The 26,417-nt window shown below is 40.2% G+C and overlaps 1 protein-coding gene across 5 annotated transcripts in view; it reads left to right on the forward strand.

Annotated features, from left to right (window-relative positions):
• casz1 (castor zinc finger 1) overlaps positions 1-26,417 on the forward strand; it is a 179,935-nt gene that overhangs the window by 90,658 nt on the left and 62,860 nt on the right. For 3 of the 5 annotated variants that reach the window (XM_083919743.1, XM_083919749.1, XM_083919748.1), the window contains exon 1: positions 12,340-12,674. The exons of the other annotated variants lie outside the window; for them this stretch is intronic. In XM_083919743.1, the coding sequence (XP_083775869.1) occupies positions 12,626-12,674 (49 nt within the window). In that variant the 5' untranslated portion in view covers positions 12,340-12,625. Of the gene's footprint in view, positions 1-12,339; positions 12,675-26,417 lie in introns of those variants that run through there. 5 annotated transcript variants of the gene reach the window in all.

Here is a 26,417-nt window from a genome sequence, read left to right on the forward strand (position 1 = left end):
CCTTAGCTTTTTTTTGAGATCCCTATGATTCAGCAAGATGTTATTATGAGGCGAGAGGACTGCCTTACCGGAGGAAGCACCTTACAAGCTGCCACTCATTCACACACACATTCATACACGAAGCTGCCATGCAAGGCACTGGGCTGCTTATCGGGAGAAGCTTGGGGTTCAGTGTTTTGCTCAAGGACACATTTGTAGGCAGGAGGAGCCGGGGATCAAACAGACAACCTTGTGATAAAAGGACATTCCGCTCTACTACCTGAGTCACAGCCCCCTCTGCATCTGTAGTTGTGGAAGCAAGAAACTTGGGTGTTGATGAAGTTTTGGAAAACTGTTGGCAGGAATGGGCGGTGAGGCGTTTCCTAGGCTATTCTTGGATGAAATGCTGATCTTGTCAAGGCATATGGTCAGTAGTTGGAAAGAACACTTTTGGGAACTCCAGATTATGACAAACACCATCTGTAGAAGATGCAGACCTGAAAACCTAGGGAACCCTTTTCTATTTCTAAGTGGTCATTGAGGTAAACAAAAATCTCAACATTGGCAAGGCAACAGGGGCTGTTGAGATTTTCCTTGAGATGCTAGAACTGAAGGGTGTGTTTTAATAATTGGGTATCACACTGTTTAGCCTCCCTGAGAGAGCAAATACCAATGTGCCGGAATGGAGTTTCCAGCTGAGAGTCAAACATCAGATTCAGGAGGAGCTTTGCAGATTCCTGGTCATGAAAAAAGTTACTAAAGTAACATCTGAATCCGAACCCTTGTTCTTCACCAAGACCACATTGGCAATATGCTCTTGGTGACTCTCATAACATTATCATTAGCCACGGAGGATTGCTGAAATGTGATTAATACATCACCATTTTGACATACTACCAACCAACCACTAGAAGTACTCTCAATCTTGGGATAAATGGTACTTTGCTATTATTTAGAGTTGTAGTTTAGTGCGTTACCATGCTTACTTTTTATTCAACACAAAGTGTGACTTAAGCTGATGGGAATGTTTATAGGTTTGCATGTATTCATCATAAAAAATAAAATTTTGACCTGATAGTGGCAATACATAAAAGGTCAGGGTTTCACTATGCTATTACAATTATTTCTGAGGGGGCATAAATGTGTAACAATTTCATGACAATCTGTTCCGAAGATGTGGAGATACTAAACTGGATAAGTAAACCTTTTGAACTGTTGGGGACCTAACCTTACTACAAATATTTTATAACTTTTGACAACAAAATATCAAAAACGGAGTTACGACACCCTGTTCTTCTGCAATATGTCAATGGAATTGGGAGTATAGTAACATCATGAACAACATTGAATTGCAACTTTTTTATTGTAACTTATTTAGGAAGGTTTGTGAGACTCAAGTGGTAGCACTGCAAGCTGAAAATATCGCAATAAAGTGATATAACCGTAACTACGGTACATTTATGTCTGAACCGTAGATAGTTTTAAGTTGAGGGGTCAGTATAATGGCAAGGTAAGCCCTCACTTTACCATGGCAAGTACTTTAATCCCTTTACCCACTTTACAATTGCCTGTTTGGAAATTTGGACATGGGTGGTGAAATAAATTTAAACATGCATTATTACATATTATAAAACACTGCACCTCCGCTACATCAATACTATTAAGGCCCCAAGCCTAAAACCTGCAGAAGACACTCGAAAGATAACAGTACAATAATAGCCTGTTAACAAGGCAGGTCTCCTTTTGGCCTATTGAGTTTAATCTGTTGCTATTTTATTTAAACATGATGGTAAAGACATAAAAAGTACTTTATGTTGCAAGACCAATGTAATACCCATAACTGTCTTATGAAGGCTTTATGTCAGAAGGCTTTAGGGGAAGTGTCACTAGAATAACATTGATCAGCCTTGAGCTTGGGAATTAGTGACTGTAAATCTTTGAGCATAACATGACAACTGGGATAGTTTGGAGGGGTACAAGTGGGCTGCAACTTTTGCTGAACAATTTATATATATATTTAACAGCTAATTATAGTACATGTATGTATCATATTATATCAGAAAAGGCCACCACACATGATACTATGTAATAGATCAAAATGTAACATCGTAGAGATTACCTACATTTAGACACCAGTTAATATGAAGCAGCATGTAGCATATTATACAAGCTTTGTTTGCTCTACAGTGGCAAGCTTATATGTAGTTTATTTGCATGGAAATGTTTATGACTATTTACAACCAACTTATATCTGCTATAAACCACCTAATTACAATATTTGTTTACTTGTACATACTGTCGTGTAGCATAAATCCATTAAAGTAATTGATTGTTGAAAAAACAGGCAAAAACTTTTATCATGTCTCCCTGGCAACGACAGGCATTATCTGGGTTGTGTTGATGAATTGAAGCAAAACAACCCTAACCCTGTAATTCATATCAACTCTATTATATTTTTCAGCTCAAACAGGAAAAATCAATTGAAACAAGCTCTTATGCATGGATAGATGCTAGTTTTGATCAATACTTTTTTCACAGGGATAGTGCCTTTGAGTTTGATTGAGGCCAGGTTATACAAAGCTTGCCAGTGGTGTTCAGAGCTGATATAAAATGTAGATATTCAGAGAGGGTACAGTCACTATTTGTTTTTGTTGTTGTTTGTTGTTTTGGCAAATTCACCTGAGTTTTATTGATCAAAATAGAATTGTGATTGAGTGTGGATGTGGGTCAACAAATAGGTCAAGGTCAGTCAACGCCACAAAGCCTAATCCTGTCCATCTTTTGTATTCCATCAAGCGTCACTGGTATTCCACTGGGAACGTGTGCCCTCAGCATATGGAAACTAAGGGCCCTTAGTTCAATTATACAAGCCCATTGAGCTTCAGAATATTGACATATCTCTGTGCTCTGAAAATGTCATGGATAATGATCAACCAGTACACCAGAAAATGTTTTCATAGAAACCAAGATCTGGAGGCTAGATGTGGAGTGCATTGAATTTGTGGATTGTAGCTATAAGGTCAGGATTTACCTGCTGAAAGGTAGGTTTAATATGCACTAGAGCTTGCAGTTTCTCTGAGGCAATGTTAAGCACACCCCCGTATTCACACACAGTGTTCAAAAAATAATATCATATTGTAAATCAGGTGTTTTACAAAGATCATGAAAGGTGTATTTAGTGGTATGCTGGGGTTACATAACAGGTCTAGGTGTGTTCAACGATCACTGTTAATTTCCATTATCAATGACTGGTTGCACAGAGATAGATACTTATAGATATAATAAATTGTAAGACTTAAGATATTAATCTCAGTTCATTGGCCACACAAAGCTGTCTAATGATTGACTATGGTAAGAAGGAGAATGTTGCTATACTGTAGGCTATATTCTTATTCATATAAGACTTTTCAAACTCACGAACATGGCAGCATGTCTTCAAATTTGGCACCAACGCCCACTTGGACTCAAGGATGAGGATGAAATGATTAGATTTTGGAGGTCAAGGACAAGATCACTGTGATAAAACACATTTTTGGCCATAACTCAAGGACTCCTATGCTAATTATGATAAACTTTCACACAAATGTCTAAGAGGATACAATGATGAAGTGATGACATTTTATATCCAAAAGGTCAAAGGTCAACCATACTATGACATCATAATGTTCTGCAAAAACACTTTTCTCTTCATTATTCATGCCATAACTCAGGAGCACAAGGGGAGACATTTGGTCAAAAACTGAATTGGTGACACTAATCTTGAAATTGTGGTGAATGTAGAGATCTTCTGTGCTTCCCGGTTGAAGATGTGTGTGAAGCATCCAAAAGAAAAACTTAATACCATTTATTAAATTCCTGCTTCTTCACACATACTGTATATTACATAAGTCTGGACGGACATGGCTGTAAACTACAACTTTATTGGTTGGCGGAGGCATACAACCGCAAGGCGGTAATTCTTGTTTTTGTTTTGTTTTTCAGCAGCTGTGTGTCTGTCTTAACGTTTGAATTGTCAGTCTTGCTCTATTCAGCAACAGATTCAGACAGGATCTTAATTTGATCTAATGTGGTTACTGCTTTGTATTTTCAACAGTTCTATTACAAAACTCCCATCCTCCCCCAACTCTGTCTCCCTCCCTCCACCTCCCACACTTTCTACCTCCCATCTGCCCTGACCTACATGGTAGTCAAATGGCCCCGGCTCCCTGGCTTGGCATTTTATGGAAAATCTGCAGGAGATAAAGCCACAGGATTTAAAGTGTTATCCCTGTCTGTCCTTTGAGAAGGGCTAAACACTGAATGAGGTGTTATTGCATCAATGCTGTTGGACACACACTGGCAGCAAAGAGGATATCTTCCACCCTCCTTGCCTCTCTCCCTCTGTCTGTCTCTCTCCCTCTCCCTCCTCAGTTTGATTGGATTTAGTAGAGTGTCACCACTGTGACTTTGGGGGATTTCTCTTTCCCTGTCACTGTCTTATGCATGCTTGCTTGGGTTATTTACTTAACTTGTCCAGAAAATGGACTGTGATCTGCAGCTTACCGCCAAAGCTATGGGAGACACAAGTGCCTCATGCTAGTTAAGATATGCCATACAGGCACCTAGACGTTTTCTTGCTTGCTGCTCTGGCTTGCTTACTCCCTTGCTGGTGCTGAGGGCTTAGTTTTGCACTGTGACCGAGTCCCCTTCACACTGTTGTCTGCCTGTAAATTTTCTGCTGCCCTTGCTATTCAGCCAATTACAGCAAAAGAGCTTTAGTGATTTTTTTCCCTTCTCTTCCTCCTGGTGTATATTTATATATTTATTTCACAAGCGAATGACAAGCACTGCTGAAGGTTAAAAAAATGCTGAATTTCATAGTGCATATATAACTTTTTTTTCCTATAGTAGGACTAATCAATATAAGTAAGTTTGTGCGGAACAAATACACACACTGCAGACTGAAATAGCTTCCTTGTCTGTTACATTTAAATGTTGAGTCTTCCTTACTGCTATATTACCTTTAATGCAGACAAAGGACACACTGCAGCTTGATAAAATCATTTGCAACCCAATATTATTTAATAGAGAACAGTCCATTTGCATCTGTGAGTGAAATATTTCTTGGATCCTATTTTTATATTCATAAATATGTGTCCTGTAAATACATAACATTGTATTTTATCTGTTGTGCGTCCCAGTAAATACATACAATTCTGGTTTGATTTTATCTGTTTTTATTAAAGACTACTCCTCCCCAAAATAACCCCATAACTCTATTTATAATAGTAAAATATCCCATAGGTCATTTGTAAAAGGAACTCACTACAACCCATATATGTTTATGCAGTGTCAGAGGCATTTCCAATGATGCTATAGGGAACAACTCTATTGGTTGTATGGTTTGGATGATTTTTTTTATGGAACCTAAAGCATGGATATAAACAGCTATTGTTCTTAACATTGAAGTGGCTACATAAGATACTAAGTGAAGGCAAATAAATTCAGTCAATCGGAGTTTGCAGAACTTAGACATGACGAGCAGAAAGCAGTCAAAACTGTGGTTAAACCTTTCAAAACTCAAAATGCAGACAACACTTCCTCACATAGACAACAGCATTGTATATGTCTTGGTGACGGACTGACAGGGTGGCAGTTGTAGAGTAAGGCTTTGGAGAAAGGGGAGTAGGGCTCGATTTTATTTTATGTAGTGAGAAAAATATTTAAAATAAATAACTAATTAAGAAGCAAATAGGATGAAAAGTTTTTCTTTTTACAATTGAAATTGCATTTATGTTATTACAGAGAGAATAAGTAGAGAAAAAAGCCAACTCTACCCAATGCGTCTTTCCTCATCTCTTGACATAAACCTGCTATGTCCCATACTGTAATCCTTAGTAGCTATACTGTATATTCAATAATTGGTTTAGAAGTACCCACACTTAAGCCCATCTACACAATAACAAGGTCTGTCGTATTTCAATGCGTGCACCATATGGCCCCTTCAGGTAGGGTTTCTGAGTTGTTTGTTCATTTTGAGGCCAGGACATGGTACTAAATTTATTTGACCTGAGGTCTGTGTAAGGCAACACAATGACTGTCAGTGCAATGTCAAATGTAATGCAGAGCCACAAAGCAGTTTAGGAATGTATCCAAAGTGCTGTGCCATGTTGCATTTTGGTGCTAACATGACCAGAGAAAATACTGGATAAGATAAAGCAGTCGAGACAGCTTCGCATCACTGCAGCAATTGGTTGAAGTCACACTGTAGTTATACTTGATAGGGTGAAGTGCAGGCTCACAACAGTTCTACTGCAACCCAAAAAAGAACATCACATAGGTTTATTGTTGTCTGTCTCTCATAAAAACAAAACCAGAAGTTACACAAGTGATAATTGTGCATAAAAGAAGTGACACCACAAAATACACAGTGTTACAAAACAAGAGAGCAGAAGAATAAAGGACTCTTTTCACCAGTGTAAAATCAACCACGCCTAGCAGTGGGAACGGAAAGCAAAACTGCTTAATGTGACAAAATAAAGACAGAAACACTCCAAGGGAAAGTTAGAATTAGGATCCTGAAAGATTTATGCCTCCATTTTATTTATAATTTGTTTTCTTTTCCTTATTGGAATTGAGTTGCAACTGAATATTTGATGAACACAGCCTAGAAGTAAGGATGTTATGTCAGCAAGGAAACAAAAAGTAAAGAGAAACAACCAAGAAATGTATTTTGCAAAGTTTGCGCTTTGGAATAAACTAATATGCCTCTGCTTTCACAAGTGACTTGTTAATTGAATGTGGGGGGAGTTTGCTATCTGCAGGTTGTGTTGAGCCCTAGCGAGGCTAGCTGTGCTTTTCCTAATGCACTGCGCTGAGTACTGGGTACTCTCTGTGCACAGAACACCATCTGCATTTTGCTGTTAACGCGCCTTCACATCCAAGGGAGGATTAGGAGAAAATCCCCTGTTTTTTTTCCAACCAGTTGACAAATATCAGATTTGTCTCTAAAAAATTAGCTCCATCTATATCTCCAACCATATGACACACAAAAAAGATTATCTTTAATACCCAGCCAGCTTGGGTGTGGAAAAAGCAGATTAAAGTTTCAGTTTGGTCATATTTACCCAGCCACTTGAAGTACGAGACTGCCTGCATTACACAGTAGACAGACCACTTCACAAAGCCCCCCCCCCCTCCCACACACACACACACACACACAAACCCACACATACACTCCCACAGCCATCCCCGAGCCTTTACCTTCAAGAAACAAGATGTCTGCCTTGAAACAATTAGACATCATACTTAAATAATTCATCATTTCCCATTCAGTCTTTCTCTTCTACGTGTCCTTTAAACAGACAGAGTGAGCTGCCAAAGGGGCTAAAGTGAATAACAGCAGCAGGTGCCTTTTCAGATGGAGCTTTGTAGTCTGCAGAGGGTGCTGAGCTGTTATTTTAGTGGCCCACTGGTGAGGAGCAGGGGGTGGCTGGGAAATGGACCTGGTGGCTGACCTGAGACCTCAGAGCTGTCCTATTAGCAGTGTGTCAGCCACTAAACGTTAATTCCTGGTTTCAGTTACAATCACATCTCGGGTGAAATAGAGCCTGGATACAATACAATATTCAACCACAGTCACCTGTGAAGTTAAAGAAGCCAATGCTTGAATCCACATTTAATAATTTAAGAACCTTACTTAACTTGCGTCTCACAAATAAACTCCTTCGACCCTGAAGGAGGTCATTCGTGTCTGCAGTGACAGATTGTAAGGCTGGACTTGCATGATTATTACCCATCAGCATGCATCAGAGGGATTTAAATATATGAGTAAGATGTTCCTTAAGCCTCTGCTAAGTCAGTATGTTCTTCCTGACCATTTCATTATCAAATGCATAATCGTCATCTGCCGAGCACAGAACTGAAGGCCTAAGGCCCTACCTGTTGTCCTGGATGTTGACTTCCTTGCTTCCGCTCAAGACCACTGCCCCACCCAGAGGTTGCTTTATGAACACAGGAGCCCCATAAATGAAATTAAGGTGTCAATTAGTCAATTACACCATAATAACTCTGAGGGCAGACATTTAGAGACAGAGAGAACCTCAGCTAAGTTCATTTCCTCCGGCCCAGGAGCCTAACGCTTGGCACACGTCACTCCCCACCCAGACTCGCTGAATAAAGGCCCCAGTGCTCTCCCTAATGTTATTTTCCCCTGGATATCTTTTTTGATCAACAATTTCCTTTCATGGGTTTGTTTTTCAGATGCAGGGTATGTGCTGTTTCTCTCCACAATTTGGCTAGGGAGAATTTTATAATTTAGTAATTAAAATCTTTGTTAGGCTTTAGAAATTGCGCCTAATTGAATTTAATGGGAAGATGAATTTCAATTTTATTTGATTAGCAGGACCCCTGGCATAGGTATTTATGGAAAAAACTCTACAAAAATATGCTGTGTGGGCTAAGATGGCATAATAGAATTACAGATAATCGGATTTCACTGTCATGAATTTCACTCTAATTTCACTCTAATTTTCCATTAGATAGCTGGTTTACAAATATTTGCTCATCTGCGATGGGAAAGGCTATCTGTCTAAAATGATTACGGAGCAAGCCTTCAGAAATATGTCCCTTTTTTCCCCTCCCTTTTAAAAACCAGATTGCGAGGGATCAAAATTAGGAAGATTGCATTATGGATGTCTGCATCCGGGAGAGCAATGGGGGAGATATGATGATTACGGCCGGGGGATGAAAGCAGTGTCAAGAAAAATGTATGACTCAAAAACATAGGTCTATTCTATCTACAAAATCTCGGCTCTCAGCACATTGCCGCCAATGCATGCTATATCATAATTCATGTAATATCATAAACCCTGCATGAATATAAGAAAGGCACGGCAGAACGTTGACATACAAATATACCTTATACCTCATACAAACTCCATGTTAATTGCTTTCAAGAGTGTACCTATAATGAGATTTTGCTATGTGATTTTCACAGTGTATGTATGTAGCTGTATATACAGCTATACAGCAATTATGAAAATCAAATGAGATTCTGAAGAATCATTGTCATGAGTAATGCAAATGATGATCGTCAAGAAGTGGTGTATTGCAACCATCATTGTTCTGGCTGTATCTGTGTGTAAGTTTAATATTCAGCTCCTTCTCTGCTTAAAAATAAATATATAACGCAATATAAACAGACGTGAGAGGGAATAATATCCCACATCACAGACAACCTTAAATAACACTAGGGTGAACCCTTGTTGAATACTACTTTAAAAGTCCCTGCTTCAGGATAAAGCTTTTACACATTCAATTTCCTGCCAATTTGACAACAACATGACAGTGAATATCAAGAATAAACGTGATTCATTGTGTGCTGAAATGCACAAACTATTTTAATTTGTTGTGTTTAAAGTTAGATGCAGTAGAAGTGCCTATAATGCCTCCTGTGTAATCCCCCACCTGTACACTCCACCAGTTAGGACAGGCCTCCACCCCACGCCAACTTGCACCCACTCCATCTCCTCCCATTCACTCACTCACTCTTTGCCCCGAACTGCCAGAGACAGCAAGAGGGGTTCAAAAACACAATCTGACTCTCTGCAAAGGTCAGATTTCTCACTCGGCATGTCTCTGGGCTTTGGGCACAAAAGCCACTGAATTCACATCTATCAACCAGGCCCTAGCTTTTGTCCTGGGGAATGGAGGACTCGGAGTGGGCCCTTCACCAGACCAGCCCCTCCTGGAGTGCACTGTCAGGGGCAGCCAAACGTCTGGCCCCGACGGCCCTTTGACTGATGTACCCCTGCCATGTCACACGCACGTCAATGCGCATACACACACTCACACGCATACACACTCCACCTTGCCCTCAACATTCTCCCGCATGCACCATACAATACCCTCAGACCACATCAAACGAAAATCCCCACAGCTCCTTTTGAAAAGTAATGGTTTCGGCCCCAAAGATGGCAGCTCAAGGGCCAGAGGGCTGTATGGCATGGACAACAAACCCTCCCTCCTGTGGACATGAATAGAATTCACCCTGCAAACAAAAACTTCCCCCAACATCAAGTTTATAGATACTGTAGTAGTTCTTGATTTTCTTTTTATTGATATGCTGTACCTTTGTGGAACAAAGCATCACAGTGTTGCAGCCAAATAGATGTTTTCGTTATGTTATTTTAAACCACAATCATTTAAAACTGCTAGAAATGTCAATTTGAGGTGTTTTTTCTAAACATGAAATTCAAATGATCTACATATATATACATATACGGTACTATTATTAAGGTGTGGTTGGTATTAAGCTGCTCACAAGAGATCATCACTTTTAACATTTCAAGAATTACAGCATCAGGGACCTGAGAACATTTTTTAGTGAAACTCAATATACTGTACATTTATATATAGATTTCTGCACACCACAGACACGTTGAATCTCAATGTCTCTGAACCTACTTGTTATATACATACACTTTTTGACACTCCACAGTCGCAGCTTTAAACATGTGGTTAACATTGTAAACAGTCTCTTCTTTGGTTTAGGCATCAGAACTACTCTGTTAGGTAAAGGAGAAGACGGTGGTTTGGATTAAAATAAGTACATCTGGTTTTGTCATTAAGTTTCACTTTCAAATTGGAACAGGACAGAAATGCTGCCTCCTGTGTGAAAGTCCAGCATGCGTATGACTCAACCATCCACCCCGACCTCCTCCCTAAGCAGAGTTTTGGGGCTTGTTATACTACGTCACCTGAACATTTAAGATTCTTATGGATGGTTTCATATTGGAACCAGTTGAAAATCTGGTACGTCCCCAAAAGATATAAAAGGTTGCCAGATACAGGTAACAGACAGTTTATTTTTTAAACACTGTTTGTGTTGACAGGTTTTGTTTTTAGAATGAAGTTGGGAAAAACCCTGTTTACAAAAATACCCATGTAGGTGTGAACCAGGCCTCAGACCTTATCAGGTCTCACTAATCCACCAACCAAATAGTTTGTTTGTACAACATGGGATTGATGAAGAACAGGACTGACCTTTGACAAAATGTCTGACACCTTTGCATCAGGTCGGGCTGCCAAGTGAGGTTATTAAAAACTATTTTTTTATCATGGCTTACAAAAACTAAAGTAGTATTTACAGTACAATGTTAGATCAAGGGTGGAACCTTTTTTTTACCATTATTAATTGAGATGAGTCATCATAATCTCAAAATCAACCAAAACCTGTTTTATGTACATACTTTGGACTTTGCTGACAGCACTCTGGATCTGAAGCCAGGACAATGTATTATTGCATTGTAGTTCACAGCCATAAAGTTGTTCATTTCCTCTTTTCTGTAACCAGTAAATGCATGTTATACATCACTTTTATTCAAAACACAACTGCAACAACTACCCAGTGACTGTTCAAAGTTAAGACTTTTTTTGTTGTTTGGTGTCACTTTGTAAATTCCGCATTCTTGATATAGAGACCTGTTTAAAGTATATGGGCATTATGTACAAATGGTCCAGAGGCACTTTGCATGCCTCTGTGGAAGAAACTGCCAGGCAAATAAGGGGTTTGTCTTCTAAAGAATTCATTGTCACCTGGTAACGGCTGTCGTTTATCATTTCACCTGAAATTACAATGAAAACTGATAGCTTATCAGAGGGAGGGAAGGAGAAAGAGTGTGCTCTGAGGGAGAGAGGCAAAGAAAGTATACTACATGGCACTGGAATAGAGAGGATCTCTGCTTTGTGAGAGAAGTGAAAGAGTTATTTGCTTCAGGCTAAAATGTTGAAGTAATATCTTTTATATTTAAAAAAATCTTGATGCTTCTGGCAAGAGACATAAAAGGACAAGCATGTCCATTGTATGCAGCTGCATCCCTTTAATGTGTGACATTCAATGATGATTTAAGAGTTAGATGACTCGCTTACACAATTGTCAAAATATCCTTTCACATACTGTAGTTGACCTAATGAAATGGTGTTTAAATCCTGGTGTATTTTATTCAAAAAGAATAGTCCAAGAGCTTCAAATATCTGTGCGCAATAAAGGTATAGTATATTTTAATAAACGTGTAATCTCTTCCTGCCCAAAACCTTTTTTTTTTGAAGTGTTGTGCTCCCTTCATTTGAATAGAGGCAGTGGAGGCTCCACCCCAAGAGAGTTGAAAGGCTAGAAGACCACAAAGATGGAAAAGGCCAGCCCACTGAGGGAGGGAGAAAAAAACTGCTCCGGTTCCTCTGCCATAATTTCCTATCAGCCTATTCAGACAACATCACCAACAGCTTGGTCTGTGCGTGTGTGTGGGGGCAAAGCAGAGAACGAGAGAGACACGGCAGCGCGGGAGAGGCAGAGAGAGAGAGAGCGACAGAGGGAGAGAGATAGAGGGAGACAGAGCGAGAGAGCGCAGTGAAGGGGGAGGCTCCATATTCTTTCACCTACCCCCCGTCAAACCACAGGAAGGAGGGGCCAGACCCTAAGCTGCCAATCAAATCCGCTCGTGGCAGCCGGCATTATCTCAGCAACAAACTATTGACAGATTACATGTCAAGGAGTTTAGTGCATGATTGAAGGAAGCCTTTTTTTTTTATCTAGTTACTTTTCCGCTTTATTTCCCCCTCCACCAACCAACATTCGAATGACTTTCTAACAGAGTTGAGTAATATTATGAAAGTTACATGTCTGAGAGGATTTAACTTCGACTTCCCTGAATATGGTGAGTACTCTTTTTCTTTTCTACCTTTGTCAGATATGTTTTATTAGCTGACAGTTTGAGGTGTGTCTTTATCTCTGACTAAATACACAGAGAGGGGAAGTTGTTCATGATTAAACTATGTGCCAGCACATACGTATATAGTGTTGCGACACCCTTATTTATAGCTCGACAGTGCCCAAAGGTGACTGCAATATCAAATATGATTGCTCATTTCCCCAGCACACGACTCAGGACACTATGTTACATGCAGTACACATGAAGAAAGTTCACAAAGCCACTTTTATTTCCTCTCGTAAGAGTCTATTTCTCTCCTAGGACATAAGACCAGCACAACTCCTTTCTTTCCCTTGGTCCCTGTTTTCCTGCTTGTTTAGTCACTTTAGTTAATTACATGTTTTTGAATACGCCACTATTGGTTCCGTAGAAGTACAGGTATTGGTGTTACTCACAGAGGCACTGGCAATGCCATTAGGGTGCATTGAATGGCCTAAGGGTTTGTTGCCAAGGGGACAAAGCAAACAAACTGTTGTGTTGCTCATGTTGTCACACATGTAAAGGAAACAGGAGCACAGCTAACACCTTTCCAGGTACTTCTAATTAGTGTATATGCAGTACTTTTGTGTGTGTTACATAAAAAAATGGACACAGTCTGATACATCTAATGCATTACATGTGCAGCAGAACTATAACAAAGTAATATTTTTATTTAAAATATTTAATAAGATTGTTCTCATGCTCTTATCATCAATATGTCCGTGCAAACTGTGGGCCAGATAATTTAAAATTTAATTTGACCTGTTATTGTAAGCAACAACAGTCATTCTCTGCGTACTTTTGGGAGGATAAACTTGTCCCGTTGTAACTGGTTTACACCAAATAGTCATAAGCATCACTCTTCTCGCCACTTTACTTGTAAGAGTATGTGTTTTAAAATTAGTCATATTTAATGTTCACATTTAGTTATTTTTGGGTTGCGTGTACTCTACAGTATGTATGCGTGTATTCTCTCTTTGCATGCACTGTGGTGTCTTCGCTCTATACGTGTTTGTGTGTGTGTGTGTGTGTGTGTGTGTGTGTGTGTGTGTGTATGTATTAATAGCTCCTCTGTATTTCATTATTTGCATCACAGATAAACATAGCTACTCAATAACTAAACAAACGTTTTAGACATATTATGGGTTCCCTTTGACTTTGATCAAATCTTATCTGCCCTATTTTTTTAAAAGGTTGTATTGTAAACTCATACAGTATATAAATAGTGAACAAAGGCTGTGGGGATATTTTCGAGTAGGCTGTTACTTTTAAAATGTTTGAAATTACAGAAAGGATGCTCTGAAAAATATTTTTACGTAGAGAATTCTTTTTTCTTTTTTCTTAGTCTTTTTTTATATTTTTAGGAAAAGAAATCGGTAATTCAAACTTCATTCAAGCAGGTTTTGACCAAGTCTGTTATATTTTATGTGCTTATTTTACAGTTATATACTCTCTCTGTTTCTTATTTGAATCCTGGGAACAATTATTTATTTGTTGTAGTTGTCTGATCTTGCCTTTCAGCCCTCTTAGCACCACATAGGCGTTGCTCTTTAACTTGTATGTGGCAGTATTATGGAAAAAAATAAAACCCAATCTAAAGATAATCTTTGTATTAAATAAAACTGTGTGAGACTGTATAGTAGACCATTGTGACCACAGGCTTGAAGAGACAGACATTAAGGCTTGCTTATTACGTCCGGTTATTTAAGGTGTCCTGTATTATAGTTTAAAATAACAACAAACAAGCAAAACTGTTATCGTAACACACCCTAATTTCAAACTTTTCGTCATCTCGGAAAATGTTTTTCTACCCTCTTATGAGTCATAATGTTGATTGCCTTCTCCCTCACTGAGTTGTCTCATTAACCCTTTGTGGCCCTCTCCATCTTTTACGGCCTTCCACAAAACCAGGATGAAATGAGAGAGAAAAACAAGCCCAGGTCTGAAGGCCCTCAATAACCTTTTATCACAATTTAGCAATAACCTGAATCAATTTGATGTCTTAAGCAATAAAATATGCTGTTGCACTCCTATTTCTGCTGCTCCTTGGATGACAGTAAATTTACATTTTTTAATTAAACTAGCCGGAATTTTTATTAGGGGGCTGGGCTATGCTAATGGGAATGTTGTGTACAGCAGATTAACAGAGTTTTGAAATAAATTTAACAGGGAGACATTTGGAGGAAAAAAATGCGAGTCATTGTCTTTAACCTCTTTCATGCCGATTTCTCCTGGGGGATCCTTGTATTCTAAGGAGCCTTGTCAGGGAAGAGTGCTTCTCAGCACCGAGGTGATTAGTATCGCCTTGTCAACCGAGGAAAAACACTCACATTCTCAAGATTTATTTTTTACATACCTTGTTCAAATGATACCAAAATATATGATTTCTGTTATCACTCACATATGTAACTGAATATAGTGGCATTTTATATCTCTCTCTTTGAGTTTGGTGTTTAAAGAAAAATGCCTTTATATTTTGGTTAGAGAAATTTTATTGCACCATTTGAATTTATATTTTAAAAAAACAGCACCTCACCAATAAATTCTTTCTTTTAATTTCCCTTGCTAAATCTATTCATTTTCTATCCTTTAATGCATTTTTCTGATTTTACACCTACATCGGACAAGAACTATTAAATAAGTGTCAAATATAGTAGTTAATGCCAGTGTATATGTTTGTGTAGTTTTATGGTCCGCTCTCAGTATTTGATTGATGTTACGCGAGGCTGTGTGTGTTATGCCTGGTTTTAGCAGAGTGGCAGGGGGAGAGAAGGGGGAACATAGACAGCAGACAAGGGGAGGGAGGTGCGTGTGTTTGTGTGTGTATGCGTTGGGGGGGTGGGGGGGGGGGGGGGTAGACAGAAAGACAGCTGAGTCCTGATTGAGCATGTGCCCAGTCATCAGACACAAGCCACCCAACACCATAATTACCTTAACCCCCGTCTTTTAATACCAAAATCACACCAACTGGCCTTTTTTTTTCTAGCAGAAAGAGGAAACATTAGCGATCAAACGTTCAAATAAACTCCAGATGCACGTGAGCTGCCATGCATCTTGCCGCAGTAGCCAAAGTGTTCAGGGCTACTTGATATGGGCCAGGAGCAAGGCAAGTGGCATCACCACCCCCTTTCTTCAATCCTGTGCACTCATGCAGTGGCCAGCACCTAATTAAAACCTCAAAGCTCCCCGTCACCAATCTGGAGTAATGGCCTAATTAATACTCGGTGAAGAAATATTCCAGAATGATAAACAGGTTGCACCTTGGGTCTTCATTGCCTTTATTATCTAAAATGTAACGGGCCAAGTTTTTATTATCACAGATAATGCATGTTTGTTAAACTGCTCTCCTAAAAATAAATATAAGGGAAATGTAAACAGTGAAGTGTCCTTTTTAATTATACTATCTTAAAAATGATGGCAATGAATTATAAATGATGTTATTAATTAGAAAAAAGTTTCAAGAAAATTATTTTCTGGGGGTAAAAAAGAAAAAGGTATTTTCCCCATATTTCTGTCTCATTTATCTCGGCTTTAAGTCTCACGGCTGAGTATGCCGTGTCATGTACTCTTGTGTGCAGAGTCAAGACAGAAGGTAACTTTTTTTTTCCCGACTCGATTTTCAAATCTCAGATATGAAATTATAATTTCATGCAAAGTAAGGGAGAAGAATAATCTCTAGTTGTTGATATGCTATATAAGAGGGGAAAAGGGGAAAATTAAGAGGTAATTAGCAGAGTGAAAGACTTTGGCGCATTTGTCTGAAAGCCTGGTCTCCACTGGCCATGAATGAATTTGCATGCTTCGCTTATCGAAGCACACTTATTAGGCCAGCTGAAAGAGAGATTAAGCCGGCACAAAATGTGGTGACTAATCCTTTTAAATGTGGCGGGGGGTCTTTAAGGTGTAAACCAGTCCGTGTGTAGGTTAGTGGTATGGAATGTGACAGAACACAACTTTCATACAACTGAATGTGTATAAAAGTTAGCAGCAGATACGGGGTTAACTATTTAATGACAAGGACAGTGATTGACAAAGATAATAAATTGATAGTTTATCTCCTGTTCCTCTTATCTCTGGAACAAATACAGCAGGTCGGGTCAGGTTAGGTTGATACAATGATGGAAACACTTTGTGTGGTCCAACAGCTGTTCTTTTTCTTGTTTTTTTATGAATCAATATTTGTTAGTCAGTTTAGCTGAAATAAATACAAGTAAGGCAAAAGCTAAAATCATGAGAAGAGTAGGTCTCAAATCTGTCTTTATCGCTGTTTTTTTTTTTTCAGCATTTAGTGCATGTCTTAGTTTCAGTTCTCTTTCACCTTTTCTTTGACAGTAGTTTGGTGCTTGTTGTTCTGACTGTGGCTTTATTTTTGATAAAAGTAAAGGATGGAACCTCTCTTTTTTTCCGTCACATATACCATGAGAAAGAAAATGTTTGATCTGCTGAGCTACAGAACCAATACCCCTCTCCTCGTTCGTAATTGACTGCAAACAGGAACGTAGTGACGTTCAAACACTGCCCTCCTCTCTCTTCTGCGTGTCTCACACACACACACACACACACACACACACACACACACACACACACACACACACACACACACACACACACACACACACACACACACACACACACACACACACACACAGTCCCCAACCCTGCTTCCAGCCTCAGGTCCCCCCCTTCTGCCGTGTGTTTTTTCATGTGACATTCTATTCACTTGGGTCAGTAGCAGGCAGCACCAGCAATAATTACTGTCTGTACATGATAAATCTGAAGCCCAGCTGTTCATTTCTGTCACTGCCAACAGACACAGAAAGATAGCGAAGAGGAGAGAGAAGGGGGAGAGAGGGGAAGAGCCCAGTTTGCCGAATTTCTTTCCTTTTGTTTTTTTTACTCTGTAACTTGATAGGATTACATGGTTCTAGAGCCCACACCTGTTAAGAGGCTGTTAGCAGAACAGTTGGCAGTCCCATAACTACAGCTTAGCCTTTTTCTTCTCTTGCTGCTGTCCATTCTGTATCCCATGTTGGGGATTTCACCCCGCATGTATGAGGAGAGTTCGCTTTTCCGGGCTCCTGCCTTAGTCAGGGGTGAGGAGGGGAGTGCGCTCCTTGTGACATGTGAGCGGTGTGTGTTTGATGTTAGGGAGCGTACCCCACGCTTCTGTGTGTGTGTCTGTGTGTGTGTGTGTGTGTGTGTGTGTGTGTGTGTGGGGCTGGGTCGGCTGACATCTCTTTTCCCTCCCTCTCCTGAGGCACGTCTGCCATCAGTTGTGCTTCCCTCTCCGACCTCAGTCACACCGGAGCCACCCCTTGAACAACGTATATACAAGTAACACGACAGCAAACAAAGAAAGAAATCAATTTGGTTTGTTTTTTCACAAGGGTGGGGGACAGGTGTTGGCAGGAGTCGAAAATGCCCGAATACAGGTTAAACCAGACCATTTAAATGATCACGGGTTAGGTTGAGAACGTTTGTGCATATTTTAGGAGTGCCAAAGCCCTGCTGTCAATTAAAAATACTTTTGGAAGGAGTGGAGAAATGAGTAATGCATCAAATGTGTTGCTTGTTTTCTCTTGTTCGGCTGTTATTAGAGGGAAAAACAGCCCTGAATATTGCCTTAAAACGGAAATATTATGTAGGAGACAGTTTGTGAGGGAATCTGTGACAGTCATCAGACAGAAAATCACATTACAGTAGGTTGTTTTGTGCCTTGGTGCAACGTGTCTCACTGCCTTATTTGGCATTCAGCAGCAACCCCGGCTCTTTGGCTTCGTCACTTTCTATGGGCCCTCAGCACCTGTTCTCCCTATTGTGCCGGAATTTTCTATATTTGGCAAGAAGTTAGACTCCCTCAATTGGTGTGTAGGTCAATGTTTCTAATAGTTAGAAATGTACCCTGTATTCTCCGATGTTTTTTTCCTTTCCGTCAGCTGTTGCTCAGTTCCAAAGACAATATTAGAGAACATGATTCAACTTTGGAGGACTATGAAGTATTTCTCACTAGGGCATCTAAATGTCATTTTGTCAGTTGCATGTTATTGACACGTTGTATTTCCAGGCGTGCAAATTATCTTCCTTCTGAAGCACAGGAGAAATAAAAAAGAGCAAAGTTAATAGATATCTCGGGCTAACTTTTAATTGTTCTGATATGTAATCGCTAAATGACAATAAAAAAAGGAGCAGGGCCACTTTAAAAGCTTTATCTCTCCTGCTCTGTGCCCAAAGTGTCATGTCCATAACAGCACCACCTGATCTACAGAGTAAAATAACCGCTAAGGCTTATTGTTTGGACAATATTGGAGTCCCCCACCCCCTCACCCCCCACACACCACCCCCCCGCTCTCCCCGCTGCTTCTCTCCCCTCTCCCTTGATTCATTTCACCCACTGTCCTCGGCTGCTGGAAAATGGCGTTAATTTTTTTATTACCTGTTTGACTCTCCAGCCTTATTACTGTAGCCCCTTAATGTTCTCTGTAACCGTGGAAACCAGATGAATAAATGTCCGCCAAAGAAAATGAGATGATTAAACAGGTCACCCTTGCAAAACAAATTCGCTTGGTCGAGCGCAATTTGTGTACCAAGCGGCTGTCTTAACAGTTTGCTAACAAGGGGATTGTTTGCCAGACTAACTGACGGAGAAGGGAGGGGGAAATGAAGATATCTGGGGAAAAGGATATGATTGAAGAGATAATATTTTTGATCACCATGCTATTTGTCTCATCTCTTTATTCTTCATGATAATGTGGTGTTGTGGTGTATAACATTTAAAGTTCTACCTTTCTTTATTTTATATCTTAAATAATGGAGAAAGAGTGATACTTCATAAGTGTTCTTTTCCACTGTACTGTATATTTTACTGGCATTTAACATTGAAGTTTAAAGCAACCATCCATATTATTGTCAGAGGCATTTGGTGTGTGATCATCAGCAAGTGCAGTTGCAAATAGAATTTTCCTCATTTATGTGGCAACCAATCATTACTGCTAATTGTCCTTGAGGCCATCTGTATAGGATGGCTCGTCCTCTATTGGTGTTGGAATGGTACTGGTCATGGATTTACAAGTCCAATAATAATACTTAACTCCTCCAACCTCCATAATCAGCGTGAAACGGCTCATATTCACAACTTCAGTAATAAATATGAAGTTTTTTTGTTCTCAAATTAAACAGTAGCCTGAACAGCATCCTAGTTTCAAAGTGTCACTAAGCTGCTTTCCCATGATGCCACGCCCTTCCCTTCCTTGTCCAAGTGTAAAGTTCTCATAAAGTTTGACTTGTTTTAAGCAAAGCTCTCTGACAACCATATGAAATGTCTGGTGTTTTCATCTGGGAAAATAAGAGACTAAGTCGGGCAGATTTAGCCATATAACGATAGGGCCAACATGCGGATTTGGATTAGAATCATGCCTGTGTTGCCATTCTGACCACAAATCGTAAATGTCGGGGACACGGCGGTGGTGTTGTTTATAGGAGGATGCCACGCTGCGCCACTCGAGGGTGTTGCCTGTTTGCATTGATGCACCACCACCACTTACCGCCTCTTGCTTTAAAACAACTTCCGCATCCCACTCAGCCCAGCCATTTATTTTGTCCCGTTACCAAAGCAGATCCCAAATGTTCACCGCAGCTCTAACCTCAGTTTTAAAGGGGGATGGGGGGGGGGGGGGTCATTGTTTAAAGCAGGGCCATGGCTTCTTTAAGTTGTTTGTGGGACAGAAGTTGGTGATCCAGAGTTTTTCCACTGGTAGCCGGGGGTATTTCATCCCAATACAGGGACACTACTGCTCAAAACTGAAAAGCACTTATGCATTATTGATGTTTTAATTTGTGCAAATGCCCAAGTCTTTGTTAAGTGATTATAGTGCTAGGGAGATAACAGGGGAGATACTTCTCTATGAAACAAGAGCTTGCTTGAATGCTGGCCGCACTGGGAAGCCATTGGACTAAATCTAACAAGTCAACGCTTCAGCTCCGTGTGAGAGGGAGAGAGGTGGGGGTTGGGTGGTGGAGGGTTGAAGAGAGTTGACTCAAAAATATTAACGTGTCTAAGATAAGAAAAAAGTCAGCCGTTGATCTTTTGTCCTTATTTCAGCTACACCTCTCCTGTTTATGATGTTGGGTTTATAGGTCTTTTACATCCCTTATCAAAAATTATTTGATGTAAATACAATGGAACTGACCTGAAAAGCCCTATGTGTAAATACTCCTCGTGGCACACTAGAAACTGACCTTGGGAGAAGAATGCAAAGTTATTATGCTTGCAAAACAAGCCAATAAAATAATACACCGTTGAAAGGAGGGAGTTTGGGTAAATATGAAAGAGAAGCAGATTTCTCAGCCTGCAATGATTAACTCAGAACAAAGGTTATCAAGGATGGCTTTTATTTTAAACTCTTTAGTTTATGTAATTGCCAGCTACAGCTACCTTGCGAGATAAATAATGACGGAAGATAAGGTTGAAACTTTCCTCTAGAAAACAACGTGTATAGGCAGACTATGAGCTGAGCTGAATAGATTTTGAGCTTTATCTTAGTTCATCCAATGTCCAAATACATCTCAGATCATCGTCACCAATGCGTAGACACCTGTGTTTCCTCTATTGTGCCGTTTGGTGTCTGTGATGGTTTTCTAACTCGGCTTCATCTCCGCTGCACTCACACCTGCAGCTGTTCACACAGCCTGCCTTCCTCCAGCACCTAACGCATGTATAAACTGTAAATTATGGCATATTCATTTAGCTCAGACTGCATTAATATGGTGTCTATCAAAGCCAACCCATGAGATAAGTGTCTTAGTTTTGGCTTTGGTTTTGGTGTTATTCATTCTCTTTTGTTCACTGCTTTTATTCTTGCTTTATTCTTTGGGAAAATCTGCTTGAGTATGGAACCAGGCTTTGCCTTCTACTTTGAGTTCCCTGGTGGAGGTAAAACGCGAGAACATGCGTGCACGCACGCACGCACACACACACACACACAAACACACACGCACACACACACACACACACACACGCACACACACTGACACACACACACAGTAGGCTCTCAGGCTTCCCCAAGCATTTACTGCTTTATTAAGCTGTCTCATGAACCCACTAGCAGAACATGAGAATACAAGAAAAAAAGAAAAGCCCATATTACTTAGATGATTTGATGTCATTTGTGGACTACAAAACACCAGTCTTTATTGTGTGCAGAGGGAGAAAGAGCGGGAGCAGGAAAAAGGAGTTGGCTTAGAAATTCAGAATTTCAATTAGCGTACGTAATCTGAACCTGCCGGCTTTGATAGAGGCTTTTTTTTTTTTTACTAAGAATACAGCAGCACTTGTAAAACATTAATTAAGCAGACTTGTTTTTTTAAAGGATGGAGTAAAGTGTGCTTTGTGCAGTCCTTTTCATTAAACAAAAGGCAGTTACCTCATATAGAGGACCGCTTCACCCAACCCATTTGGAAAAAAGGGCAATTTAAATGGGAAGAAAAACACAAAAGACAAAAAAGACAAGCTATTGAGAGTAATGCTCCAAAGGAGATGATATCATATGAGAGCACAGCCTTTTGCTGAAGAATAGAAATGTATCCCTGCCTCAGTGAAACCTAAGCTTGGTGCAGGAAAACGAGCCCCTATTTTAATGACTTTCTACCTGACAGATGACTTTAGACCGGCTTTTGGATCACATTGCCCTGACTTTGTCTCTTACATCATCAAACCATTGATTATTAATAGTTTATATGAATTGTTAATTGATGAGTAATATGAGTTATAATGGTAATATCCTCCTAAACATAAAATGCTCACTGTTAGGTCTGTTTTATAAAACTGAAAAGTATCAAGCCCTTTCGCGTGGTGATAGAGCCAAAGCCGTGGTATGTCTGTTTGTGCTGCATGGTCCTGCTGAAATTTCTACTCCATTCTTGTTAGCTTGGCTACGTGATACTGCAAGCTGAAATGCATGCAACAACAACACCAGTTAGCATTAAAGGGGATTACAGTTCATTCATGCACTTCGGTTTTATTTTCCATGAATCCAAGTTCAGAAGCAGATAACGGTAAGGTTATGTATAAAAAAAAAAAAGGTGATGGTTAAAGGTGATGTCTTTTCATCTATTACAAGACATAATAGGTTTTATGGGTATGTAATAGAAAAAGAGTCCCTATCCCACATTTGCACATGGTGTTGTATATGCATTTTCCACAGACTATTGTAAATCCTCTTGCAGTGGGTGATGAGTACACATACAGATGATACATTAAAACTGCCATAACTCGCACACCCAGCAAAGCTAAAAATCAATTGGAATGGATAGTTAAGCTGGCCCCTAAAAATCAATGAGCAATTCATGTCCTTGATCACAGAGTGTCATTCCTCTCAATGTTAGAGGTTGATGAGGGCTGAGCATACACACATATACTCACATTCAGCACAAATATACAGCAAACTTGCAGACATATTCACTGTGCCGATACTAGACGTTAAGAGTAAATTAAACACACAAGGACAAGGACACATTTTAATACACTATTTAAACAACTTTCCTTGATATCTTTATCAAATGTTTTCAGTATAACGCAATGATGTCCTTTTTACGGTTTTGAGTTTTAACAACTGAATGGACAAGGTTTTAATCAAAATTTGTTGACACTGTGTTAAATGTGGTTAGGGGTATTTACCAGGGCCAGATGGTGAATACAACAATGTTGTCAATCTACTAAAAATATCAGGGAGTCAAATTTCAAAGCTCTTCTTGTTGTCTTTAAACCGTGCAAAATGTTGCAATTCAACAAGATTGTACACCAAGCCTGAAAAACAGAGATGACCTTATAGCCATTACATGGTAGGGGCAAAGACATGCACACACGCACACGCACACACACACAAACACACGGTGGGATTTCATGTAGGAAGAGGAGAAAGGCGATAAGGTTAACCAAATTAAGAGGATGAAAATTCTCTGTTTCAAAATAGCCATTTTGCCCTTATTAATGCCATTAGTGTAACAGTCATAATGGATCAAATCAACGGATGACCGAAGCAACTCCTCTGTCTCTGCGCTATGACGGGATCATGTCGGGAACAATTTGGGCATTTTGTGTTGATGAGTGAAGTTTCGACTGCTGTAGTATCCTGCACATTGCCCCTAAATTATACCCATAGTTCTTCCATTTCTCTTTTGACTTCATTCCCCTTCTCTCTTCTATTATTATTTGCTATTACTATCCTTCATTTGGACCAGCTATAAGTAGAAGTGACCCTTTCATTGGGAACCACTGTATTTTTTCTAACCCAGATTTAGATAATGGCACTCTGTGACATTCATTTTTGCTCCTGGGCTATTCGCTGCTTTGAGGCCGTTCATGTCACTCACACTTTGTGTCCCCCCCATTACCAATTATAGCCACACTGACCCATTCAGAGCAATGCTACAGTTGAAATTATGCCGAGGCAACACCATATCTTCAACTTCAAATCTTCATTTCTGTCCCCTGAAATTTTTCCACAAACTTATGCTCTTCTTTTTCCACAGAGTCTGTGGTCTATTAGTTATGAGTTATCAGCAGTTGCTTGGCCTTAACAGGTGGTCATCTTTTACGGTCTATTACTCCGGTAACATTTGAAAGGGTCATTCAGCCCACGAGCAAAATACCTCAGATTTGGGGAGAGGAGAGGGCCTTCGAAACAGTTGTCGCCTGTCAGGAGGAGCAGAGAGTCAGGAGGACCGCTGGAACACTTGCTCGTCCCCTCGTCGAGGTGAGAATTTTCCAGCAGCTGTCACTTGGCCTCTTTACCTCATGTTTTTTTTTGGGCCGGGTGTTTTTTCCCCTTCCTTTCCAATAAAGCAGAAATGAGTTTTTGTGGCAACTGGAGGGGGAGGGCAAACTTCAGTGCTGCGCCCTGTCACTCACAATCTCGCCCGTGTGTGTCCTCCTCCAGAAGGGTTACATGTCTCATCAGCCGCCAATCATGAGACGCACGTGACAGAAGCTCTCTCTTGTGATGCAACTGCTTAAAATGCTCTGGTGGCTTTCTTTTAATGTCTGGTGTCGCAAAACTCTTTCCGTTTGGCTATGTATAGTAGCAAAGTGGTGCATTTCATTTGCCTCTGTTCTGGCTCTCCTCGACTGCACTACTCTTCTCTCTCCATTCTCGCTTCCTCCCGCCCCGCCCCCCCCCCCCCCCCCCCCCCTTCAATCCATCTGCATCATGTCGATCTGTCAGACTGCCAGTGTCTGTTCCAATTAGATTCCACTTAATACACGTAACCTCGATTAACACGCAATCAAGCCCAGATAAATCACGTCCTTTAAGTCCCCCCCCTCTGCCTCTCCTGTGTTGCTTTTCATCACTCCGTTTTTCCCAACAAGCTTTCTTCACAACGTATAAAATCACAAGATGACTGCACAAGTAGGTAAACTTAGCAAATGTCCTCAGTGGTGACATTTTGCTTCAGAGACAGGTGCTTTTCACCTCTAACCAAATGCTCCATCCTATTGTGTGTCTCACTTCTGTTTCCAGTAATGTGAAGTTCCTCTTGTGTTTTCAGCAGACTCTTGTTGGTGCCCTTCTCACCCCTGAAGATGAAGGTGTCTTAATTACATCTTTGCTTAAAAAGCTACAAAAGACACCCAGGGCTTTCTCTACATTGCAGGATGCTGTGTAGTCTATTGTCTCTGTGACCTTTTTAGTTAGCGGACAATTGGTTTGACTAGATTACAAATTAAGACACAGCACCAGGCACTTAGAAAGCAAGTCTGTTAGAGAGCAGTTCTATTACTACCAGCCTGTGAAAGTCACTGGGCCATACATTTTAAGCATTACGTAAATGGCCACAAAGTCAGGCATCACGTGCACATTGTTCCATATCTATAAAATATAAAGTTACATTTGCTTTAATGATCTGCTATGCCATAGTGCCTCTTTGCCAGTGGCAGAAAGGGAAAAACACACAAAGCCACTACAGAGCTTAGGATTCAGGGCCAATTATAATTCTTTTAACAAAGTTAATAATTTACACTGTTTATGCTAATAGGAGGGAGAGGACTGTTGAATTACCAAACAGCGAAAACCACTAAAAATACAAACCATGAATGAAAACAACCTGGGGCACTGAAAAAGCAGACACAGCACTCTTGGGGTCTTCTTTTATTAATCGCAGCTAAAAGTGCTAACATTGACATGTTGAAAAGATTAGCCTCTTTAATAACAGGGCGGGTCAACATGGCTACGTCTGTCGGGAGGTGGATAGCCTGTGTGTTTCATATCCTGACCCCTACCTCTGTTGGGCTCGCCCCTGCACTAAAGATGCACTGAATCTGGCCTCTGCATTCAGTTGAAGAATATAATACTCTTCTTCTTCTATCTCTCTATGGAGTTTCTTACGCACTGTCTGGCTACGGTTTTTGTAGCTGGGCGGTGTTCAAAAGTGGAAGCAGTGGCAGTTAGAGATCTGGCTTTGTTTCACACAGCGACAGCTTGTGTCATACACGCTCAGGCTGCCGCTGTACAGCATTAATGGTTTTAAATATCTCAATGCTAGTTGGAGCTGACAAGGCCTGCCGGTGTGCAGTGTGTAAATAGGGCTTGGATTTAAAATAAATTAAGCTATGAGAAAGGCTCACGTTGATCCATTTCTTATCTCCTCTGCTGCCTTGTCAGCCCCAAGCCCTTTTAAATCGTGTGGACAAGTTAAGGGACAAGCAGTGCTCATTCA

The sequence above is a fragment of the Echiichthys vipera genome, assembly GCF_963691815.1.
Source record: "Echiichthys vipera genome assembly, chromosome: 9".
NCBI classification, from domain to species: Eukaryota; Metazoa; Chordata; class Actinopteri; order Perciformes; family Trachinidae; genus Echiichthys; species Echiichthys vipera.